Raw genomic sequence first — 22,953 nt, forward strand, 5'->3', positions numbered from 1 at the left:
TTTCATTTCAGTGCTGTGACACCCTTTAGTCTAAGGAAATGATTTTTTGAAAAATGGGACAGTCTTCGAAAAGCAGTAGTGCTGACTAAGGAAAAAAAAAACCTCAAGCAAGAGGTCTGATAACCTGTTTTATCAAAGCCGAACAGTAACTCTTCTAGTAGCTTATAGTGGATTTGTACTCTGACATAGCCGGCTTTCCATTTCAAGTGTACCGTAGATTTCTTGTATCTAGCAAAGGTCAACTGGTGAATTTTTTTTACGGCTACCACAAGAATGTGCTGCTGCCTGTATCTATGAAGATATGTATTTGGGGAAGCTTGAATTGTTTTTATGTATAAAGCTATGAAGAACCGGTGTTGAAACATTCTTATACATGTGTGGGTATCATCCGAAATTTGGTACGGTATTTATCATTTTAGGCTTGTCTCAGACTTAATATTCACATGTGGTGGTTTTAAATTATAGCAGTAACTAATAAATGCTGATATTTACTCATGGAAAAACTTACCAAACCAGTGGGTGGGGAACCTGCAAAGAATTTGGGGAGAAGGGCTTATTGTACATGTGCATAAGGTAAGGAGTGTAACTCCCTATTTTGACTTCACTGCTGGAGTTGAGCTTATTTCCTCTCCCATTCCCCCACCCCCAGAGGTGGAGCTGCCCAGTCTTCCTCTGAATTCAGTGGGGAATGCTTAACCTTTTAAAAGCTCGGTCATCTGGGAGCTCATTATTAAGACTCATACTTTTGAAAGATTTAATTCTGCTTGGCAAATAATCATCTGCAGGCAGCTAATTCCACTTGCCAGTTCCACTCCCCCTTTGCTCCCTGCTCAGTCTTCACCTGTCGTTTCCCTTTCTTGTGTCTTTCTAATTTGGATGCTTCCTCTGAAGTCTTAGGGAGTCAGAAATTTTCATTTGGATTGAAATTAAAGCCCCTAAAGACCTAAAGCATCAGATGTCATGTAGCAATAGTCCTGAGACAAAGTAAAAATAAACATTGGAGGCAGCACTTACCTGTTTCCTAAATGAATACATTTTGGAGGGTGAGGAGAAATTATTTTTGTTTTGCAAGTCCTTTGAAATCTGTCTGCATGAAACATCTGCTGCGTCATGTAAGAAGAGAAGGCCAAGAGTAATAAAGCATTTCATTAATGTTTAATAACATAGTGATTAGCAACCCAGCAAATGTCTTATGCCTGTGGGAGATTGGAACTTATTTGATTAATAGATTAATTGCAACCTGTTCCGGTTGTGATTGTAGGTGTAAGTTTCTATGGATGTTGCAGACTCCCTGAGGACTGATGTTATAGGCATACTTATACGTACTTTCTTCTTCCTAGTTGGAGAGTTAAAAATCAAAACATGAGGGAAAATCTGTCTGCTAATTCTATGAGAGGAAAATGATTTTTCACTGTAAGAGGTTTTTCAACAGAGGTCCTCTGTGCTACCTCTGAAAATGAATGGCTATTATCTCTGAAAGCATAGGGCTGCCTTTTAGAAAATACTTTTCCTTTCAATTATTATCCTTCCTGCACTTTATTTCAATGTTACAATGGACTTGAACCATCTCTCTGAGTTTCAGACCTAGTTCTGTTTTTTTTTCCTAACTTCTGTCTTGAGAAATTCTTACTGCATCCGGACTTGCTGCTGGCAGAACACAGTAGATGCTGTAGAATTGAAACGTAGAAATGAGCTGTTCATCAGGTCACAACATTTGAAACAACCACTTGAAAATGATTAGGTGAATTTCAGGTTGTGGTCTAGAAGTGAAATGATGCTGGAAATCAATTTGCATTCCAAGTTTATTCTTGAGCTTCCTGAGCTGGCAGGAATTTAGAGGTGCTATTAAGTCTCTGAGCGGCTCTCAAACTCCACTTCCATTCAAAGAGGCAGCAACTAACTAACGAAGAATTTGGCTTCCACCCTTCAATTAACTGCTGAGATATAGGGAGGAAATGAAAGAATAGACAGAATTTTTCCTCTGTTCTCCCAGTGGGTTGAGGCTGCTTGTATGTTCTCTTAAGAACACAAATAAGCCATTTCTGTCTCCAGTTGTAGGAAACTGTTACAGCTGTACAAAGCCCAAGTTTTCTGCCTAGGGACTGTGTCCTGCATTGGCAAGAGCTGGCTGGAGATGACATAATACAGTGCTTGCCATTGCTGACTGTATGGAGGAAGAGTTAGGAAGTTCAAAGCACACGGTCCCTTCGTAAGAACGGATGTAATGTCTTGAGTTCCTTGGGGGCAGTAATACAGTAAAAAGAATTAACAGGGTGGAAACAAGGTATGTGTTGGTATCTCAGATTTTCATCCAGTATGCCTTTCTGTCAGCTCACTCATTACTGGGTTCCAATCTGTCTAGTTCATAAGGGGTTAATGAAGTCTAGCCCACATCTGTGGTGGCTATGTGACTTTTTGCTTCACTCATTATTCTAGAGCTTTAGTTTGAAGCACGTTTTTTCCTCTTGCTTCCCCATCTGCTCTTTAATTTCAGTTGAGCTGTAATAAATCATGGGTTTGGAGGTTGGGAGTGTGCTGGTGGCCCCACCTACGCTTGCCTGAACCCTGCGCCTTTGGCTTGCCCTGGCCTGGCCCCAGCTCCAGCCCAGCACGCTCTGCCCACTGGCCTCTTCAGGCAGGTCCTGCCTGCTGCCGCGTTCAGAACAGACGCTTTTTGCCCTGATCTGTACCCATGCCAGGGCTGAAGGTCGCTGTGCTCAGTAATAAATTTTGGCTAGAATACAGCTGACGCACGCGTTTTGCACCTCTGACTCTTTCGCAGGCCAGTGTTTCAGAAACATTTTGTGGTGCAGCCCTGCTGTGTCTCTCCATTATTTGTTGCTTCAGGATCTTAATTATCAGATTGTTACATGAGGACAAATAGTGGAAAGTTTGGCAGTGTTGTGGACCTTGGTAGAGAAATGAAGCTGGGTTTGGAGCCTTTGCATTGCTTTTAGTTACGTAGTAAAACAGAGCATGATGCAACTGCAATTCACCGGGTTGCAGAGAAATGCATGCACAAGCATTCTGTATCTTGGACCCCCATCAGCTTCCTCCACTTATCCCGCTGGCGTGACACAGTGCACGTGAACTTATTATTAGCGTGTTATACAGGGAGGGTTGGGATTCCTATGAACGGCAGGCAGGAAGAGGTGCAAGGAAAGGGTGGGGGGTGTGAGTATTTAAAGCAGCAATTTTATATTTGTACTGTAAACTGCTGATGGCTATCGGAGACTTTTTTTTTTATTTTTATTCTTGGAGAAGCCCTGAATGTTAACAGTATATTAATTAGTATTGTATCTATGTCTCTAGGAGGTTTTGGATGATAGAAGTCAAAGTATTTTTACAAACGCTAACCCTCAAAGCTGCTTCTATGCAAAGGCATGTGTTATACATTAGTAGAGGTTGGAGCAGGACACAGTATCTGGACTTTCTGACCTGTGTGTTAGGCCTGCCGTGGGCTGCAAGTATTTAACAGTCGTTGATGGACCAGCACTAACTGGGTGGTAGTTGTTGTGACATTACAACTCTTGGTATGTCGTTGGTACGGATATTTAATAAACAGTATTTGTTTGTTGGTATCCTCCTGTATTTCTGGATTAAAGGTTGTGATTTTATGAGTTTGAGACTAACAGGTGTGCTAAATGGAGACCTTCCCAACTTAGATCTGCTGGTGTTGGATATACCCTGTGACTGGCAGGAGAGGGAGAGTGGGGTTTTGTCTTAATCCACGCCTCAAATGTAAATGAGGAAAACTGTGGTCCCTGTTGACATTTATCTCTGCTTGAAATTGCTTGCCTACAAAATGGACTTTTCATGGGTGGCTAGCTATTGATGATTGGCATGGGCAGATTCCCAGCCCAGGCCTCTCTAGTTAAGCCCCTTTTGTACTTCTTTTTCCTCCAGGCACTGATTTATTTCAGTGATAGCTTGGGGCAAAGACAGAAGAATGTAGGAATTAGCCTTTATTCTGTAAAATGCCTAAATTATCATATATCTGTGAAAGGCAGTTAGTTCTGTGAGCCATAGAATAATTTCTGTTGCTGACAGCAAGAGTGTTAAAAGTAGCCTCATAATTGATGGTGTTTGAAATCCACCTTTGGAGGAGTGGGTCAGGCAGCTTCAGGAATTTTTAAAGAAGATGTGGTACAGCTTTTGTCTTGCAGTCTGTCCCATGAAGCTTCGAATAAACCAGACATTGGACCTTTGGTAGTGATATTAGTGAAAATATGCTGATCTTGGTGATCCCACTACCCCTTGGTAACCTGTCAAGTGCTATTTCTGTACCACAGGCACCTTATGGTGAGTATGATGGCTTCCTTTGTGGTCTGGAGTGTTTTGTGTCAGTATGTTCTACAAAGCTGAGCCTACGAGGGATGGCTGAAATGTTGTGCAAGCAGCTGTCTCTGCAAGGCATCAAGCGTAGCTGGCTGGGATCACATTTAAAGACCTTTGTCAGCATGTGCCTGCTGCCCTGTGCTTGGAGTCCAGCATTTTTCTTGTGGTGGGAGATGGTCAGGATAAAGAGTCTTCTTCCTGCTGTGTGAAAACTCTTTAAATCTCTCAGGATCTCAGCCGGAGCCAGTTCTCTGGGCAGGCTCAGCAGTGCAGTGGGTGAAGGCGAGTGGAGGTGACTAGTCATTCAGGCTGTTCAAGTGGAAGGAAGCAGGGAAGAAAAAAATGCAAGCCCTGCTGCTTCATCACTGCCTTCTTGCCTCCCGCTGGAAACTAGTTTCTTCCCCGACTTTGCCTATGGCTCCTGCTCCGGCTCTTCACTGTGGGAGAACTTTTCCTGAAGAATAAGAAATGTGGTAGAATGGAGAAAATTGTGATGGAAGCAGGAGAAAGGAGGAAACTGAAAGTGACACGTGCTAGAGGAGGAGGAAGATATCCTCTTTTAAAAGGGCAAGGCGTACGTAGTCTTATCCACACACAGGAACCAGGTCATGTCCTTGGTATGAGACAAGGCAAAAATACAAATTTCTAATTTCTTCCAGTTCATATGCTTTGAATGTAATCCTCAAAGAACCTTGTTGAGACTTTAAACAGGCATTTCAGAGGAAAAAAAAAAGGGGGGGGAAAAAAAAAAGAGCAAAACCCAGCATATGCTTTAGCTAAGGAAGATCAGAGGAATTCTCTTCTGAACTGAATCCAGGTGATACTGCTACACTTAATTGGGTATATATTGATAATGTTGTGCTGACATGAGCTGTACAAGACCTTCCACCTTCATTTGCTCTGGTCCAGTTGAGGAAGTTGCAAGTCCATAACTCATTATCTCTGATCCAGTCATTTTATCCGCTTTTGTAAAAAGGGGAAGGGGGGGGGGCGGGCGGGACACGATGGACATGACAACAAAGATACATGCTAGGGGTGACGAATACAAACTGGCATAGCTCTAGAAAACTCTCTATGGGGAGGGAGGGAGTGTGTGTGGGGTAATAGATTACAGTAGTGAGGCAGAAATGATCTTCGGTTTATATCAACTGCAGCATAAGCACAGTTAGGAGGAATTGGGATTGTAACTTTGGAGAGAAGGCATGAGTCTTCATGCATGAGCTTTATTGGCTATGTTTTGAAGTTATAAATCTGATGTTCTCTTGGCAATCTTTAACCAAATCTTTAACCTTGATGGGCACCCAGATTTCTTCAATATAATGAACAGATACAGGTAGTTGAGGCTACGAAAGTTGTCTTCAGAAGTGAAGAGTGTTTTGTCATGTTGGGTTTGCTTCAGTTCACTAACTAGTGAAGGGCTCAAATGCTCTGGTTGTAAAGCAGTCTTCTGAAGTTGTGTGTCAGCAGCCTCGTGCCTTCTGGGTAAAGAAATAGATTTTCAATAAAGAAATGAAACTGCAACAGAAATTTGCTGGGTAATCTGTTCATGGTCCTGTTGGTTTGTGGCTTCTTGAAACATGTGCTGCAGGACCTCTGTGTTTCTGTGTGAACAGAAGCATGCTGGGTATCCTCTTGTGGTGAGGCTGGCACTGAAGGGTATTGCTTTCTACAGTGCTTACCAGGCCTGGTACTCTCATTCAGTAAGAAGGCTAAACCCTTCTCTTCATGTGAATGGGTGGGAGAATGCGAAAGAATAATCACTTCCTCTTTGAGTCTTTGACTTTATATCCATGTCTCTTGGAAGACAAAAATGATGAGTTAACATAAAGCTTGTGCTTATCTTTTTCATCCACCCTGTATTTTGATCATGCACTGTCAGCCCTTCTCATCAGCATGTTTTTAAATGGTTTTGGTTTGCATTATATTTAGGCATGTGCTTTGTCTCTTGTACTCGGTGTAGGACATCTGTCACTGTTCACTTCACTAAAGGTTCCCTGCTTATAATCTGGTATTTTTTCCCCCTGGTGCATTTGTGCACTGGTAATTAATAGCCCGCATTATAATATGAAAAGGCTGTTGTTTAAGATATGTACAGGGAAATACATGGTAAAGTGAGACTACATGAAGTATTTGAGAAAAAATTAAATCTTTAAAGCATTAGTCTGCTACATGAACATCAGTAGCTGTTCCCCTGCCACATCAGTTTGAGCTTTGCAACTGTTTGAGTGTTTCCAGTTTTAACTCCACCAGAGTGATGATTAGAAGTCAGCTTGGTTTTAAGATGGCTGAGGTGACTATTTGACTAAGCTGACAGTCTAAATTTGTTTTATTCTGCCTAGTCACAGGATGTGAGATATAGGTTACTGTGTAACTGGTTTATAAGTTATCCCTGATATTAGCACCTCTTGAAGCACTGTTTGTACAGCTGCAGCAGATGGTCAGGATGAGAACTGAAGGAGATGGATCAGAGTGGAAGGCATCAAAGTGGGCACAGACTGTGCTTGTGCTAGGATGAGACACCAGAGTATATAAATAGAACTTCAGCCTAGCATTAGAGTAACTTCTGCTGATTTCCTCCCCCCCCCGGTTTATTCAATCAGCATATACATACTACCTAAAGAACATGAAGTGATAACCTGACTTAGAGTATATATGGATATTTTAAGGAACTAGTAGAGATATTGCCAAAATAATAATTGCACATTCATGCTTAGTATGTTCATGTTTCTTCCAGTAATTCCATGAGATAAAAGGTATTATTCCTATCTTACCGCCAGTGGGAGAAAGGGAGGAAGAAATTAATTGCCTTGTGTTGTGCTGTGAATTGCTGGTGGAATTTGGTTGAGGTGCCAGAACTTGCAGTGTTTAGTTCAGTCCTGTAGTAACACTGTTCAGGGCTGTAAAAGCCAACTGGAGAAATTAATCTCTTGTTGTAATAGCAGTTTCAGTGACCAGTGGGATCTAGAGCCATCCCTACTTTGGCTCACTGTTGAAATCTGCCCCGGGGCAGATTGTAATGTCCAGGGAGATGCCACTGAGCTGGCAGTGGTGTGCAGTTCAGACATGATGAGAGGATAGTCTTTCTGTTGGTTTGAAGTCTGAACTGTGCCATGCATCATAGGAACCCCAGCCATGACTCTCAAAATTGACTTCTTTTTGATAACATTTTATAAAGAATGAACAAGTGGAGAATACTTGAGCTTCTCTTCCTACCAGGGTAATGCTTTTCTCTGTGAGATGAGGCGTGTTGACAAGGTTATGTGATGAAGCCTGTATTCCTCTTTCACGAATTCACTCCATGGGATTTCAGGAGATACATGGAAGCCTCAAAGGTCTCTCCCTGCTTTCTCTTACTTTCTCTCCTCATTCTTCAGGATAGAATAGGCCTAACGGACTTAGGCTTTAATCGGTTCAGAAGCCAGGCAGGCTCAGGGAAGGACTTGCTTTCTTCTTAACTACTAGCTGGATAATTGCCAACTGATAATTGTGTGAGATGTCACTCATGTTTGTAAAGAGCTGGCTAATACTGAAGTATTTTTTCAGTCAGTGGGTGGCAGGGATGATAGGATTAATGATACTGCATCCTATCTAACACCTCGGTTTTTAAGGCTACGTGGCTTAGAGGAATTAAAAGCGGAGTTCGTAGCCATGTTCACATTAGAAGCTCTGAGTGGTTCTTGCGGAGTTCCTTAAGCTTTAATCGTAGTGATAGGTGACGTACATGACCCTCTGATACACAGAATATGAAATCCTTATTTTGACAGTAGCACCGCACAAAGTAGGTGTTAGCTTTGTGCATTTAATTATAAAAATGTGCAGTGGCTAAAGAATTTTCTTCCCAAATATTCCTGTAGTTGGGCCAGTTAATGTTGCTAGTAGGACCAGTGTACTAGTCTAGTGTATTGGTCCTAGCTAGCTAGGATGCATGATTAGCAACCCTGTGATCTAAGTAAAAATTGGAATTCCTTGTATTTTTGAAGCTGCGGATTGTGTAGTAATTGAGGAAGGAAAAACAGTGATGCGACCGTGGGAGAAAGGAGTATTGTAGCAACAGCTGTGGGATGAAGTGTAACAAACATAGCTGTGCTAACTTTACTTGCTTGGTTTTATTCATACCTGCAATTCAACCTTTCACTCATTATTGTCTGTTAGGCTATAAGATCCCTGATTTGCTTAGGGCTCAGTTACAATGGATATTGCAGTAAAGTCCCCATCTTATCCTGCTTGTAATGAAGTGATTTTATTTTAACAGGTTTTTCATGCTGATATAAAGTGGGAAAATAGCACTCTTATTCTGTCTACCTAAACCTGGTTAAACATTGGTTGAACAAAAGTGGAAACTGAATTGTGTACTCAATTTCAGGTGCTTTTTGTTGGTATCGCAAAGAGAATGGTATGGGAAATGATCTTCCATCACAAGCCTTTTTTGCAGTGTGGAAGAGGGCAGGAGTATAGGTGGAAACATTACGTTTGCTTTTACATTGTTTACATTATTTTTACAGCATTCAAGTGGGATAGACTTCCAACCATTCTGGCTGATATATTAATTTTTGTAAGATCAGAAAATAAAAATAGAAAGTTAATGTTTTACTGCCTTTTACCACTGAAACTTTGGTAATGTAAGTAGGTAATTCTTGGATTTTGTGATGGATTTGTGGACCTTTATTTTAGAGGGAAAATGTACTCAAAGATGTCAACACCCTCAGTGATAAAGTAATTGGAAGAAAGACTAATAAATGTGTGAAAGCTGTTGCCTGTTTTCAACTTGAGTTGTTCTTTGGTTCCTCAGTTTTGTCAGCTCCTGTATCTGTATATTAAGGTGTTCATTACAGTACTGTAACTTTGTGGGAAAAGAGTTTTTCTAATTGTTTGCTCTTCTCTTATTTCAGAACCGAGAGCTCCAGATTATGAGAAAGCTGGATCATTGTAACATTGTCAGATTGCGTTATTTCTTCTACTCTAGTGGAGACAAGGTAAGAAAGAAAAAGAAGGCAATGCCTCCTGGTAACCAGCTGGGGTATAACTGAACTGTTTGATTTTCTAGAGACAGGAGTGTGAAGATAGTAGATGTGATAACATTGAGAAAATGCTATAGTGGTGCCCAACAGATCATGCTGGAGCAGATCTTTTTTAGTATGGAGGTGCGTGGTCCCTGAAGAGTAGTGTTCTTAGTACAGCACAACAATAGTGTAATGGATTTGGATACACACCACCTCTTTTTTTAATTTAGTGGAGCACAGCTGGGCTTTATTTGCATGTTCTAGCACTACCCTTCCATATGTGCAGATATGTTTTCTAGGATTCAGCATTAAGCACTCTAGGTGTAAAGCACTTATGTTACTTTTCCCAGACTCAGTCTCTGTGTGCTTCTGTCCTCCTTCCTTGTGCATCTGTTCCTTATACAGGCTGAGTTCCAAAGCCTAGAGGAAAGGATAATGTATGATCAAATAGCGGGATTTAATAAATCTCAAGAAGTAGACAATGCCATTTATGTTTTCTTTCAGTCTAGGTATAGAAGTTCCTTGGGTCTTTTAAAAAGGGATTACAAGGTTTTGTTTTAATCTGAAATTATAACAGCTTCCTTGTCTATGTATGTATCAGCATTTTAGGAATCATACGAGAATTCAGGATGAAGTGGACCTCAGGATGACATCAGGTCCAACCTCATGCATAAAGCAGTGTCATCCGTGAAGTCAAAAAAAGAAAAAAATTCTTTCTGGCCCATGTGGGAGTTAATGTAAGCTGTGAGGTGGGGAAATGGGGTAGATGACCTTCAGAATTTCTTCCAATCTTTTTATATCTGGTAATAAATATTTGTTATAAAAGTTATAATTTTTAATTTTTTAAAGCAGGTCATGTCACTAGTTGTCTTCGGCTGCTAGTACACGTGTCCACAGTGCTGTAAAGGACTGTACACTGAGAGTTGATAGCTACAGGAGGGCTATTAATGGCTGTTGCCATAAAGTGGGTTAACAGAATGGAAGAGGCAACCCACCCACTTCATGGTCTTTGGAGCTAGAGAAGGAACTGACGTCTCCAGGATGAGTTATTGGTGGCAGGTCACTGCAGTCTTGTGCAGTGCAGAGAGAGATAATTGGAGGAGCCTTGTTGTTACCTCTCTGAGGGGTGCTTGGGGGGGACCTGTGCCTATGGAAAGCTTGCAAAACCACTTTGCAGGAATCAAGGAGAAACGTGATTTAATTTTTTTTTTTTTTTTTTTTTGGACCGGCCCTTTCCCTTCCTTCCTTCCCCTTGCCTGGTGATAGCAAGCATTTCCAGTGTTATATGGTCATTGCTGTTTTGTTGGTAGTGCAGTGTAGTTTTTTTAAACTATATTGTGCTCGTTTAGCATACTACCAGAAATTTCTCGAGCGGCATTGACTACAAGAAGGGAAATACTGTGAAGGAGGGCTTCATTTTGGATTTTTTTGTTTGCTTTTTTAACCAGCTTGTAACTTGGCTAAAGTGAAGTAGAATTTCATGAGACAAACAGAAGACAACTGCCTTATCTAATAGCTTTCAGAAATCTGCAAACAGTGGAAGTGTTACAACTTCTCAGAACACTGTTCCAGAAGCCTTTGTATAACAGTAACTTGAGTAAAACTCTTTTGGAAATCTTTAACTTGATGTTGAGCTCAAGACTGGATTTTCCACTTTGCTGTTTCAACTCCACATGGCTGATTCTTGGCAATGCTAGTTTTGTTTTTAAAAATGTGGTCTCTATCCATGACCAGTGACTCTTAATGCTTAAGTAGGAAGTTTTCTTTCAAATTCCTTTCTGCTTTTCCCCCTCCATGCCTCTGCTCTGTGCTGTTGAGATTTCCACTGTTCCCCTGTCACAAAATGGGACAAATGTGAACCAATCCCTAAGGCACAGGTGCACCCAGCAGAGCATCAGCAGCATAACGTTGCAGTTCAGGTTGTAAGCTCTCTTTGTAGTTCAGTACAAAATGGTACGTAATTGGCTTGCAACTATTTCCATGTAGGTAACGGCATGTGAGGATAACTGTGTATTTGTTGGCTGCTATTTGGGAAAAGCTCTAGAGAGCAGCCAGTGTTCTGAAGCTCACCTGAGAAGGAAGAACAATGCTTCCCAAATTGACAAGAACAGAAGTAGTAACAGTAACATCTTTTCCTTCATGTTGCCCATATAATCACCCTGGGTCTTTGGAGAGTGGAGGAAAAGGGATAAAACTGATTTGGTAACTGGGAAGGACATGTAGGAGGCAGTTGCAGATTTAGATCCTAGGTACTTTTTATATAAAGTGATTCTGGAAGCCAAGTCTAATGGGAATAGTAATGCAAAAGTCCAAGGAATGTGTAGCAAAAAATGCAGCAGCACAGAGATGAGTGGGGCTTCTTCATGAAGAACTTAACATAAACACAGATTAATGGCAGTAGACTGTTAATTAAGTCTAGCAGTGATGGGGAAATTTCAGAGGTAACTATTATACTGCTGAAATAGTTCATTGGTGAACTTAATTTTGATACCTATATATCAAGCATTCTCTTGCATAAATGTTTTCATGCTGCAGTGATTGTTCTACCTGTTTGTTTCAGCTGAAGTGTTCCTTGGACTTCTCCCTTCTTCCCTGGTGTGTGACACCAGGGTCTCTAAGACTCCAAGACTTTTCTTTCTTGGTGTTTTTTGTTGTTGTTGTTGTTGTTGTTGTTGTTGTTTTTTTTTCTGCCAAATATCCAAGGAGATTAAATCTGTCTCGATATAGAGGTACCTCTATAGATTTCTCCAATCCAGTCAAACTGGCACTCTTTGAAAGCCATGTGCCTATTAGTCATAGAATGGTTTAGGTTGGAAGGGACCTTGAAGATCATAGAGTTCCAACCCCCCTGCCATGGGCAGGGACACCTCCCACTAGACCAGGTTGCTCAAAGCCCCATCCAGCCTGGTCTTAAACACCTCCAGGGATGGAGCTTCCACAGCTTCTCTGGGCAACCATTTCCAGTGCCTCACCACCCTCAAAGTGAAAAATTTCTTCCTAATACCTAATCTAAATCTACCTTCTTCCTGTTTGAAGCCATTTCCCCTCGTCCTATCGCTACATGCCCTTGTAAAAAGTCCTTCCCCAGCTCTCCTGTAGGCCCACTTTAGGTGCTGGAAGGCCACAATAAGATCTCCCCAGAGCCTTCTCTTCTCCAGGCTGAAATAAGTGACTTTAGTTCATTTTAATTGCTAGGCATTTTTAGGCATAGGGCAATCTTGATTAGCTAGAAAAAAAGCCAGTTTTAAGGAGTTTAATTCTTGATTAGAAAACTGGAAACAACAGAAAATAGCATCAAATTGAAAAACAGTTCTAAATAACACTTACTACTAAGACTATTCCTGAGCTACATCAAAGTTGCAACTAGTGTATAGAGATTTGGAGCTCTCTGTTTACTTTTTCTAGGGACTCTCCGTGGAACTGTTTGAAGTGTTTGAGCTCCCTAACTTTTCTTTTTCCTTGTGGTGAACTCTCCTTTTTGTCTCCCATTTGCTTAAACTTCCTTCCTGCTTTTGTAAAAAGCAATCCAGCATTAGCAGTGAGGAAATCTTGTATCAAGTGCGGCTTTGATTTCTTCTCCCTTATTTTCTGTGACTGGGTGACTCCTTGCCTGAGCATCTTTGAATTTGTGTTGCCTTTACATACGTATACCCTATATGGGTGTGTGTATATATATATGCACGTACATGCATGCACACATGTATATTTATACCTTTATATATATAAAAGTTGTTTTGAGTACTGACTACGTATTAATCATGTTTGCCTAATGATTCCTAGTTTAAGAGAGCTCAAAGAGAACACGTAATATATATTAATATGACAGTTGACAGGGTTGGCATTCAGGTTGCTTCTATAAACTATTTCCTCCTAACTTCTTTCTTTTTGTAAGTTTACAGATGTTTGTCAGACCTGTTGGATAACCCAGTTCTTTCAAAAGACTCTTCCTTAATGAATTTGCCAGAGTAGATTCTGATTTCTTATTGTTTCTGAGGCTGTAGGAGATATCTGATAGCAGGACACTGGCTTTCATAGCTGTAATGTGTTTTTCAGTGGTCCAAAACCTGTATTTATAACTGGTGGAATAAAGCAGAGGGGAAGAGAGAACAACCAAATAATGGCTGAGTTTTGTATGGAAGACTCTCTTGGTGGAAGTAGTCATGAATCTCTTCCATGCCATATTTCTGTGCTTTGTGGTTTTCTAGGGTACCTTTGGAGAAAATGGGCAGGATTATAGGGCTAGTCAACTCTACTGTGTGTGATAGTTTTGGTATTCTGCCTTTCGATAAGGTCTTGAACAACATGCCTGGTTTGCCTGTCAGCTTGTCACTGGGACTGTATTAGGAAGACATAAATTTCTGGTTTGGTTTTTGATACTTTTCCTTAATTTCATGGACTTCCTTGCATTTAGCATGATATATAAACGTAAATGTTGATTTGCTGAAGCAGGGATGGATGGTCTTGCTGCATGTCCTCTTCAGCCCAATTCTGCTGAGAACATTTTGAGCCATGGACATGGACGTACCAGATAATCATTCTGGCTCCTTTACTGATAGTATTCCCCGATGCTTTATAGCATGACCTAACTTCTTAAATCAGTGGCTGCTGAGTACAATTACTCAGCTGTGTAAAACCTGAAATAAGTTCCTAATCCCCTCCTTTTTTTTTTTTCCTATTTCTGATTTAAATCTTTCTTTGTGGTATTTCATAACTGTCGGGGTTTTCTTGTGTGGGTGTTTTTGAGTGTTTAATATAATAGTCTGATCGATCCATATGTGTGCCCAAAAAAGGAAGAGAAGTCACTGGAGAGGTTGTTCCTGCATCAAATCATATAAAATTAAAGTAAATATAGTTTTTGTTGAGTAATTGCATGTCTGGTTATGTACATTTTTTGTTTCCCCTCCTCTTTTTTTTTTTTTCTCTTTAAAGTGGCTTGGTATTCAGAGTAGTCAAAGAAAGCATATATGGAAGCACAGAGAGATCACAAATAGGCAATATGCTGACTCTTTTTTGGAGGCTGAGCTGGCCCTTCTGCATGCTGTAATTGATTTCTAGTCTTATTTAACCTTAGCTGTAAGGGCATGCAGCCAATAGTCCATGAGGACTCAGGATGGAAATTTACTCCTGTAGACTTAGGCTGAGGTTTAAAATAAACATGCAGGAGATCATACACAGCAGCTTATAGATAGATGCAGCTCGCATGCGCTTTGGCAGCAGTGTATTAAACTGCAATGAAGAAATTTAGAAGAAGGGAGCAACGGGCTGATTTGCAAGTTTGGGCCTTGCTGAACAGTTGGTGTTTCTCCAGGTTCATACCCCTGTTAGGAAGAGATATATCCTCCACCTTTAAAGAGGCATGAACATCACCATCCTGTCTTGGAGTGTTCAGAGGCGTCCTCACGTAAGGACCATCAGTTCTGTTCCCTGTTAAAATGAAGTACTTGTAGTTGAACGATTTGGTTTCCTTAATGAACTTTTGTTGTTTGTTTGTTTGTTTTTTAAAAAAAATTGTTGCACAAAACATTCAATTGACAGAGCCTTGAGTCCAATTTCAAATCGACAGAGCCTGTGTGAATGTTTTGCACCAGCCGAGTAATGTGCTGAAGGGCCATCACTAAAGATGAATTTAGTCACTACGATCTATTTAATCTTTGGTGGATCTGCTGTGCTGTCAACAAAGGAGCAATTAATGCCAATTATGAGTTTTGCGATGCTGGTATCTCTAGTCCTTGCCTGAGGCCTGCCAAGCTCGTTTCAAAAAGGGCACCAGTCATCAGATAATGATTATCAGTTACTGCTGTTAGGGCTCACAACATGCTGGGAATTTCCTTAGTTGTAGTTATGAGCAGTCTCTGGTTTTGAGTAGGTTGTGTTAATAGAAATAGCAGTCTTGTCTGCCTGCGGTAAGACTTTGCAAGAGCAAAGTAGACAGCAGTGGCTAGCTCCTCAGTGTGGTAGATGATGCAGTGGAAAGGGGAAGCACCGTGATTTTTCTCTAGACCAGTGAACTGTCCAGTACATCCAGTTACTCACTCATCTGTTCTCAAGTCATTTGTCTACCAGTTATAGCCACTGCTCTCATCTTCCCATGTTTGGCTGTTAGGAAGGCAGCTTTTATGTCCTGAGGCAGGCATATAGTTTCAACCATTAGTGTGTATTATGTTGCCTGGTTTGCTGTCATGGATATATCCCAATTCAGAAACTTCCAGTCAGTCTGGAAGGTAGTGTACAGGTGAGAAAACAGCAGATCTCCAAAGACTTTGCTTTTTGTTTTCATGGTAAGGTATGCAGGACAGCCAAGTGATTGCAACAGCATCTGTGAATTTTCATCTTCCAACAGAGTTACTGCCAGCTTATGGTGCAGTCCCTGCTTGGGAGATGGGGTTCAAATATCCACAGATCGCCTATGTAAAAGATCGCAAATCAATCCCACCTTTCAGATGCTGGGTGGCTGTTTCCAACCTCAGAACTATTTTTTTTTTGGAAGTACAGCTAAAAGCTTACGGACTTGGGATGGCATACATAGCACCAGGCTTGCTGGCATCAGATGGGGTTCACCTTTCTGAACGGGGGAAGAGGGTTTTTGCTCACAAGCTACCAGGGCTCATTGGTGGAGCTTTAAGCTAGGCCTGAGGGGGAAGGGGGGGGCAATATCAGGCTTGCCTGTGACAAGCTGTGGAGTGACAGGCAACTTCTAGAGGGACAGGTTGGTAGCAAGGGCCTGCAGCCTGATGCTCTGAGACATGCTGGCTACTCTGCAGCACACTTGAAGTCTTACAGAGATGAGACAGGGGCTCCTGAAGTAATAAGAGCCAAGAAAGAAACACTGGTGACATACCTCAAAGGAATTAAGGCATGTTTCTCTAAGAAGGTGGCGGCGTCAACAGCCCAGCTAAAGTGCCTCTACACCAATGCGCCCCGCGTGGGCAACAAACAGAAGGAGTTGGAAGCCACCATGCAGCTAGAAAGCTACCACCTAGTTGCAATTACTGAAACCTGGTGGGACGAATCTGATGACTGGAGTGAAGCTGTCAATGGCTACAGGCTGTTCAGAAGGGACAGGTGAGGCAGGAGGGGCGGAGACATTGTCCTTAACATCAAGAAATGGATAGAGTGTGAAGAACTGTCTCTGAAGAAAAGCCATGAACAGGTTGAAAGCCTATGGGTAAGAATAAGAGACCAAGGCAACAAAAGGAACCTTGTGGTTGGTGTCTACCACAGGCTACCCAATCAAGGAGAGCCTACTGATGAAGCCTTCTTACTTCAGCTACGGGAGGCATCGCGCTCGCAGGCCCTTGTCCTCCTGGGGGACTTCAACCACCCTGACATCTGTATCTGCTGGAAAAGTAGCACAGCGAGCTGTAGACAATCCAGGAGACTCCTAGAATACATTGAGAATGACTTCTTAAGCCAGGTCATGGACAATCCCACCAGGAGGGATGCGATACTGGACCTGACGGTCACCAACGCAAGTGAGATAATTGATGACATCAAGATCGGAGGCAGCCTGGGCTGCAGTGCTCATGCACTGGTAGAGTTTGCAGTCCTGACGGGTATGGGTCAGAGGAAGAATAAAGTCAGAACGCTGAATTTTAGGAAAGCCAAATTCTAGCTCTTCACGGAGTTAGTCAATAGGACCCCCCTGGGAAACTTCCCTCAGGGACAAGGGAGCAGAACAGACCTGGCAGATCTTGAAGGATGTCTTCCATGGAGTGCAATAGCTCCTGATCCCCAGGTGTAAGAAATCAGGAAAGGAAGGCAAGAGGTATGGCTGAGTTGAGACCTGCTGGTCAAACTAAAGGGCAAGAAAGAGATGCGCAGGCAGTGAAAGCAGGGACAAGTATCCTGGGAAGAGTATAGGGACACTGTTTAGTTGTGTAGGGATGGCATCAGGAAGGCCAAGGTGCATCTGGGGCTGAATTTGGCAAGGGATGCAAAAAATAATAATAAGGGCTTCTACAGGTATGTCAGCCAAAAAAGGAAGGTCAAAGAAAGCATACCACCATGATGAGCAAGACCAGCAAACTGGTAACAACTGCCAAGGAGAAAGCTGAAGAACTCAACTTTCTTGCCTGGGTGGTCACTGGCAATCTCTCTTCCCACACACCTCAAGCAGATGAACCGCAAGGCAGGGACTGGGGGAGAAAAGTCCCTCCCACTGTAAGAGAAGATCAGTTTCATGACCACCTGAGGAACCTGAACATACAGAAATCTATGGGACCTGACAAGATGCATCCCAGAGTCCTGAGGGAATTGGCTGATGTAGTTGCCAAGCCGCTCTCCATGATATTTGAAAAGTCACGTCAGTCAGGTGAAGTTCACCTGAAGTTCAGTGACTGGAAAAAGGGAAACAGTGCACCCGTTTTAAAAAAGGTAGAATGGAGGACTGTGGGAACTACTGACCTGTCAGCCTCACCTCTGCACCTGGGAAGATCACGGAACAAATCCTTCTGAAGCTATGCTAAGGCACATGGAGGACAGGGAGGTGATTCAAGACAGCCAGCATAGCTTCACCAAGGGCAAGTCCTGCCTGACCAACCTATTGGCCTTCTATGATGAAGTGACTACATCAGCAGACAAGCTACAGATGTCATCTATCTGCGCTTCTGTAAGGTGTTTGACACAGTTCTCCACAATGGCCTTCTGTCTAAACTGATGAGGTATGGATTTGATGGGTGGACTGTTAGGTTGGATGGTTGCATCCAGAGGGTAGTAGTGGTCAATGGCTCAATGTCCAGATGGAGATTGGTCCTTCAGGGGTCTGTATTGGGACCAGTTCTGTTCAATATTTTCATCCATGACATAGACAGTGGAATCAAGTGCACCCTCAGCAAGTTTGCAGGTGACACCAAGCTGGGTGGTGTGGTTGACACACCTGAGGGATGGGATGCCATCCAAGGGACCTGGACAAGCTCTAGAAGTAGGCCCATGTGAACCTCAAGAGGTTCAACAAGGCCAAGTGCAGGATCCTGCACCTGGGTCGGGGCAATGCCCAGTATCAATACAGGCTGGGGGATGAAGGGAGAGCAGCCCTGCTGAAAATGACTTGGGGATACTGGTGGATGAAAAGCTGAACATGAGCCGACAATGTGTGCCCACAGCCCAGAAGGCCAACTGTATCCTGGGCTGCATCAAAAGAAGTGTGGACAGCAGGTTGGGCGAGGTGATTCTGCGCCTTTTCTCTGAGGTGAGACCCCACCTGGAGTACCGCATCCAGCTCTGGAGCCCTCAGCACAGGAAAGGCATGGACCTGTTGGAGCGAGTCCAGAGAAGGGCCACAAAAATGATCAGAAGGACGGAGCACCTCTCCTATGAGGACATGCTGAGAGAGTTGAGGTTGTTCATCTTGGAGAAGAGAAGACTCCAGGGGGAGACCTTATTGCAGCCTTCCAGTACGTAAAGGGGGACGACAGGAAAGATGGTGACAATCTTTAGCAGGCCTGTTGTGATAGGACAAGAGGTAATGACTTCAAACTGGAAGAGGATAGATTTAGACTAGATACAAGGAAAAAAATTTTACAATGAGGGTGGTGAGGCACTGGAACAGGTTGCCCAGAGAGGTGGTAGATGCACCATCCCTGGAAACATTCAAGGTCAGGTTGGATGGGGCTCTGATCAACCTAATGTAGTTGAAGATGTTTGTTCTTATTGCAGGGGTGTTGGACTAGATGACCGTTAAAGGTGCCTTCCAACCCAAACTATTCTATGGGTTTATAGGGCATAAAATAAACAAGAATTGGCAGGGATTCCCAAATTCTCTTCACGAGTGACCTTTTTCTTCCCCATAGTCTCTTTCTAGTGGGGGAAAAAACTTATGACAGAAAATAATTCTTTTTTTTTTTTTTTTTAATGAAGTGCATCACCTAAGAACCTTAAACCTTAGACTCTTTCAGTGATCAAAAGTAGACAATGCAAACCAACTGTCCTAGAACAAGACCCAGGGAAGTTCTTAAATCTGAATTATATGGGGAGCCTTGTGTTCTGCCGTTATGCTACCACCACAGCTGACCCAGTTGGCAGTTCCTACATGTATCAGACTGTGCTATGTTGAAGAGTAATGAGCATTACAGAACAATTTGATAAGTTTTGACAAGTAGATATAGGAACAGAAGTCTTGGGACAGATCTCAGTTTTCAAACTCAGTCATGAACAGCAATGGAATAGGAAAAGAGATATTTTGCCTAACATTTGCAGTACTAATAGAAAGTATTGGTATCTTTTCTAGCACTGAAGTTGAGTCTTCCAACTGCTCTTACTCCAGTGCAGTTATCTGTGTGAAACTGCAGCTCTACGTCTAGGCTTACAGTTCCTTTACTTTGGTGGCAGCCACAGCTCTGTTTTGAAATAGATGTGGTTGTAAACTGCATGTAAAAACAGGCACATGTGGCCACTGGATGTCACCATTCTTTCATAAAGTAAGGTCAGCTACAACATTTTTTGCATTTTCAAATTTTTTCCAATGTGTCATGGCTACTCAGTAGTTAGAGTAGGAAAGCTGCAAATTCTTGCTTTGTCTTTGAAAGCTGTTCCAAAGTCTTTGTATCTTTAACGTACTATGCCAGCCTTCAAGATAAGAGAGGGAAGGTGGGTCTCTCATGGTGCTTGATAAGGGTATGTGAAGTCCGTGCTGACTGTAGCTTTAAGACAAAGTAAAATTACCTTTTTTTGAGTCTAGGGCAAAAACTGTGTGACTTTGAACCTTGCATGTTGTCTAAATCTAGAAGGCTAAGCCAGGGTGAAGGGCATATCTTACCTCATGCTGACACTCTGATGTTTAAACAATGCACTCCAAAAGAAGGCATAATCCACGTGAAATGCTAAAATCTGTTTTCTTGCTTTCCAACTCCAAGTTAAATTCTTCAGTGCTTTTTGACAGAACCCTTGTGAAGCTGCCATCCTGTCAGTAACAGCTCTGTGTGTAGCACCTACCTCTGAAACATGATCAGTGGGTTGCTGTCATACAGCAAAGAAAACGTATCCCCTTGAGTAGACTGACCGGCTTATTTATCTCGTATAGCCCCCATACTGATTCCTTGGGATAATTTCAATAAGAAGTGCGTTTTGGAGGCATATTTCTTAATTGTAGGTTTATCACTTGTCTGTGTGCTTTTACCCTGAATAGGCAGGTAAAGCGAGTTTCTTCAGAGTGCAGTTCCACGTTTATTTCTCCAAGTGCGAAGTTAATTTAAGAAACTTCTGTATTGTTTATCTCCTCTCAGTTGTGCTCATACAGCTGATCACATGGAGTCCATATGAAAAATAGTTTAATTAAATGATCTGGGATTCAAAGGGAGGGGGCAAAAAACCACCCGCAAACCACACCAGACCCACCACCACACTGTTACTGATCTGCCAGGAGATGAAAACTGAAATAAACGTGTTAATCACTCTTTCCAATTGCTGAGCAGTAAATTTAGTTAACCTAGAAGAAAGAGCACCCAGTATAATGTCTTAACCTTTTTATCCTATTACTTGATGCTCAGAGAAATTTTCCGTAGATTCCAGGTGGGACTGACAGTTCAGGAGAACGTCTAACATCTTACTAGATGCTTAACTATTCTTCAGAGTGTACCCTGTGATCCTCTCTCCTTTTGCCCTCAGTCTGGTGTTTGGCATGTATGAACTCCCTGGCTTCTGTCATCATGTTGGTAAATAAGAGAAATAGTTGGACTGTGACTGACTAATGTTGATTGCAGTTTTGTACATGTGCTTTGTAAATGTAGTGTGTGAGATACGTGAATTAAAGTTGGTAGAAGGGTTAATTTGGGGGTTGTTGAGGCTGGGGAGGATCACAGGATCACAGAGAAGGAATATTTGTACTTTCCCGTCAAGGAACAATCCAGAAGAGCAAATCTTTGAATTCAGTAGCTGTTGATCTATCGTGGCCACGATTAAGCTCACCTGGATGGTTGTTTGAGATTAGTTGTTTGAGTGAAGAAGAGTTTTAGAAGCGCGGTATGAGACCTCCATGCGCCCTTTCCTGTGTCAGGAGGGTAATATCTTCACTCAGTCTTCAGCCACATAACATGTAATGTTCATGTACTAGTATAGTTGTACTTGCAACGTGGTTTATCTCCAGTTTCTGATACAAAGAATATTAAGTTGGTGGAATGTTTTCGCTCTTGTGTACTAGCTTTTCTCATGCCTCCTGTTATTACATAGTCTGTATTAGTATTTAATTATACAAAGTGTTTCCAACCAAAGCGAAGTGGTGACTGAATTGTCAGTGCTTGAGAGGTGCAGAGCAGTTCAGCGGCAAGACTGTGGTTATTTTGCTATGGCTCATTTCAGAGCAGTGTTTGTTAACTGAGGATTTATCAGCCAAGTGACAAAAAAGGGGCTTCTAACATCTGAGGCAATTGCAGTTATATGAGCTGCATTGCTAAAATCAAAATCCTTATGAAATACATTGATCCTGTATTTCACGATCTGGCTTCCTGCCCTCCCCTCTTTTTCATTTTAAAGATATATGGTCATAACTTCAGCAGCAAGCACAGAAGAATATGAATGCACATAAACATTTGACCTGCTAAGGAAAGCTAATAATCTATTTAATCCCAATGTCTGTAAGGAGAAGTGAATTATTAAATGACATCTTGTGTTTGCTTTCTGTTGTTTACATGATGCGGTCTCCTCTGGACCTTTTTCTTCTCTGTAGAGGCATTTCAGAGGTGCTCTTGATGGTTAGGGTACCTTGGTTGGTTCCCAGCCCAGCGATTTTGAAACAGCAGTGTGGAAACAAGTCATGTGTAGAATATGTGGCGAGGTTTGAAAAAGGCTTCCTGTAATGGAAAGATAAGCCTTGATCCTCCCGCTTGATCCTCAAGCAGTTGCCCTCATTTGAGCGAACCCTGTTTCCTATTGCAATACATCTGGGTCACTGGAAAAATATGTGTTTAGGAAGAATGCATGAGGTAGGCAAACCAGGTTACATCATCCTCAGAGCTTGTCAGGCCATGACTGCTTTCTAGCTTGTACTGAATCTTGTTGAGGGGAATCCAGGTAACTTGGATATTATTTTCACCCAGTTCATGCTCACGGAGAAGGGTGAGGGCTCTTAAAAACTGTATTCTGAGCATTTATCAGATTTGTGCCAGGTAGGAGGAGGTAGGTCAGAACACTTGAATCATCTTTAATTCGTTCAAGTAGTCATTTAGGGCACTTAGGTAGTGTCAGTTGCTTGTGGTAGGAGTGGAATATGCTGCTACTTATAGCCAACACTATAAGCCTTGCCTTTGGAGTCGCGTATTAAAGTTCTGGGTACCTCAAATGGTACATCAAAACTTGTTTGTTGGTTGGGGAAAACGTGCTCATGTACCTTCGTGTCTTCTAAGTGATAACGTGCAATACGCACTTACACAGAAGCAATACCATGTGAAACCCAGGTAGTTTGTTCAAGTACTGCGGGTAGCTTAAAAACTCATCAGGATTGGTGGGTGGGTGCAAAACGTCCCTTTCTATGATTTGTATGCCTTGATCTTTCTGTGCTTCTGTCATGCCATGCCATTGAATGCGTCCCATTTCCAACAGAACATAAAATAAAAATCAAAATGGAAGAGAGAAAAGTAAAACGAAGTTGGTGTGAACTAAACAGAGTTCTGTAATTCTCAAAACT

The 22,953-nt window shown here is 42.2% G+C and overlaps 1 protein-coding gene across 2 annotated transcripts in view; it reads left to right on the plus strand.

Annotated features, from left to right (window-relative positions):
- The window catches only part of GSK3B (glycogen synthase kinase 3 beta), a 154,361-nt gene that overhangs the window by 74,830 nt on the left and 56,578 nt on the right, over window positions 1-22,953 (plus strand). For both annotated transcript variants that reach the window (XM_082498501.1, XM_082498502.1), the window contains exon 3: window positions 9,228-9,311. In XM_082498501.1, coding sequence (XP_082354627.1) covers window positions 9,228-9,311 — 84 coding nt within the window. The remainder of the gene's footprint in view (window positions 1-9,227; window positions 9,312-22,953) is intronic.

The sequence above is a fragment of the Vanellus vanellus genome (assembly GCF_965231255.1).
Source record: "Vanellus vanellus genome assembly, chromosome: 1".
Classification (NCBI taxonomy): Eukaryota; Metazoa; Chordata; class Aves; order Charadriiformes; family Charadriidae; genus Vanellus; species Vanellus vanellus.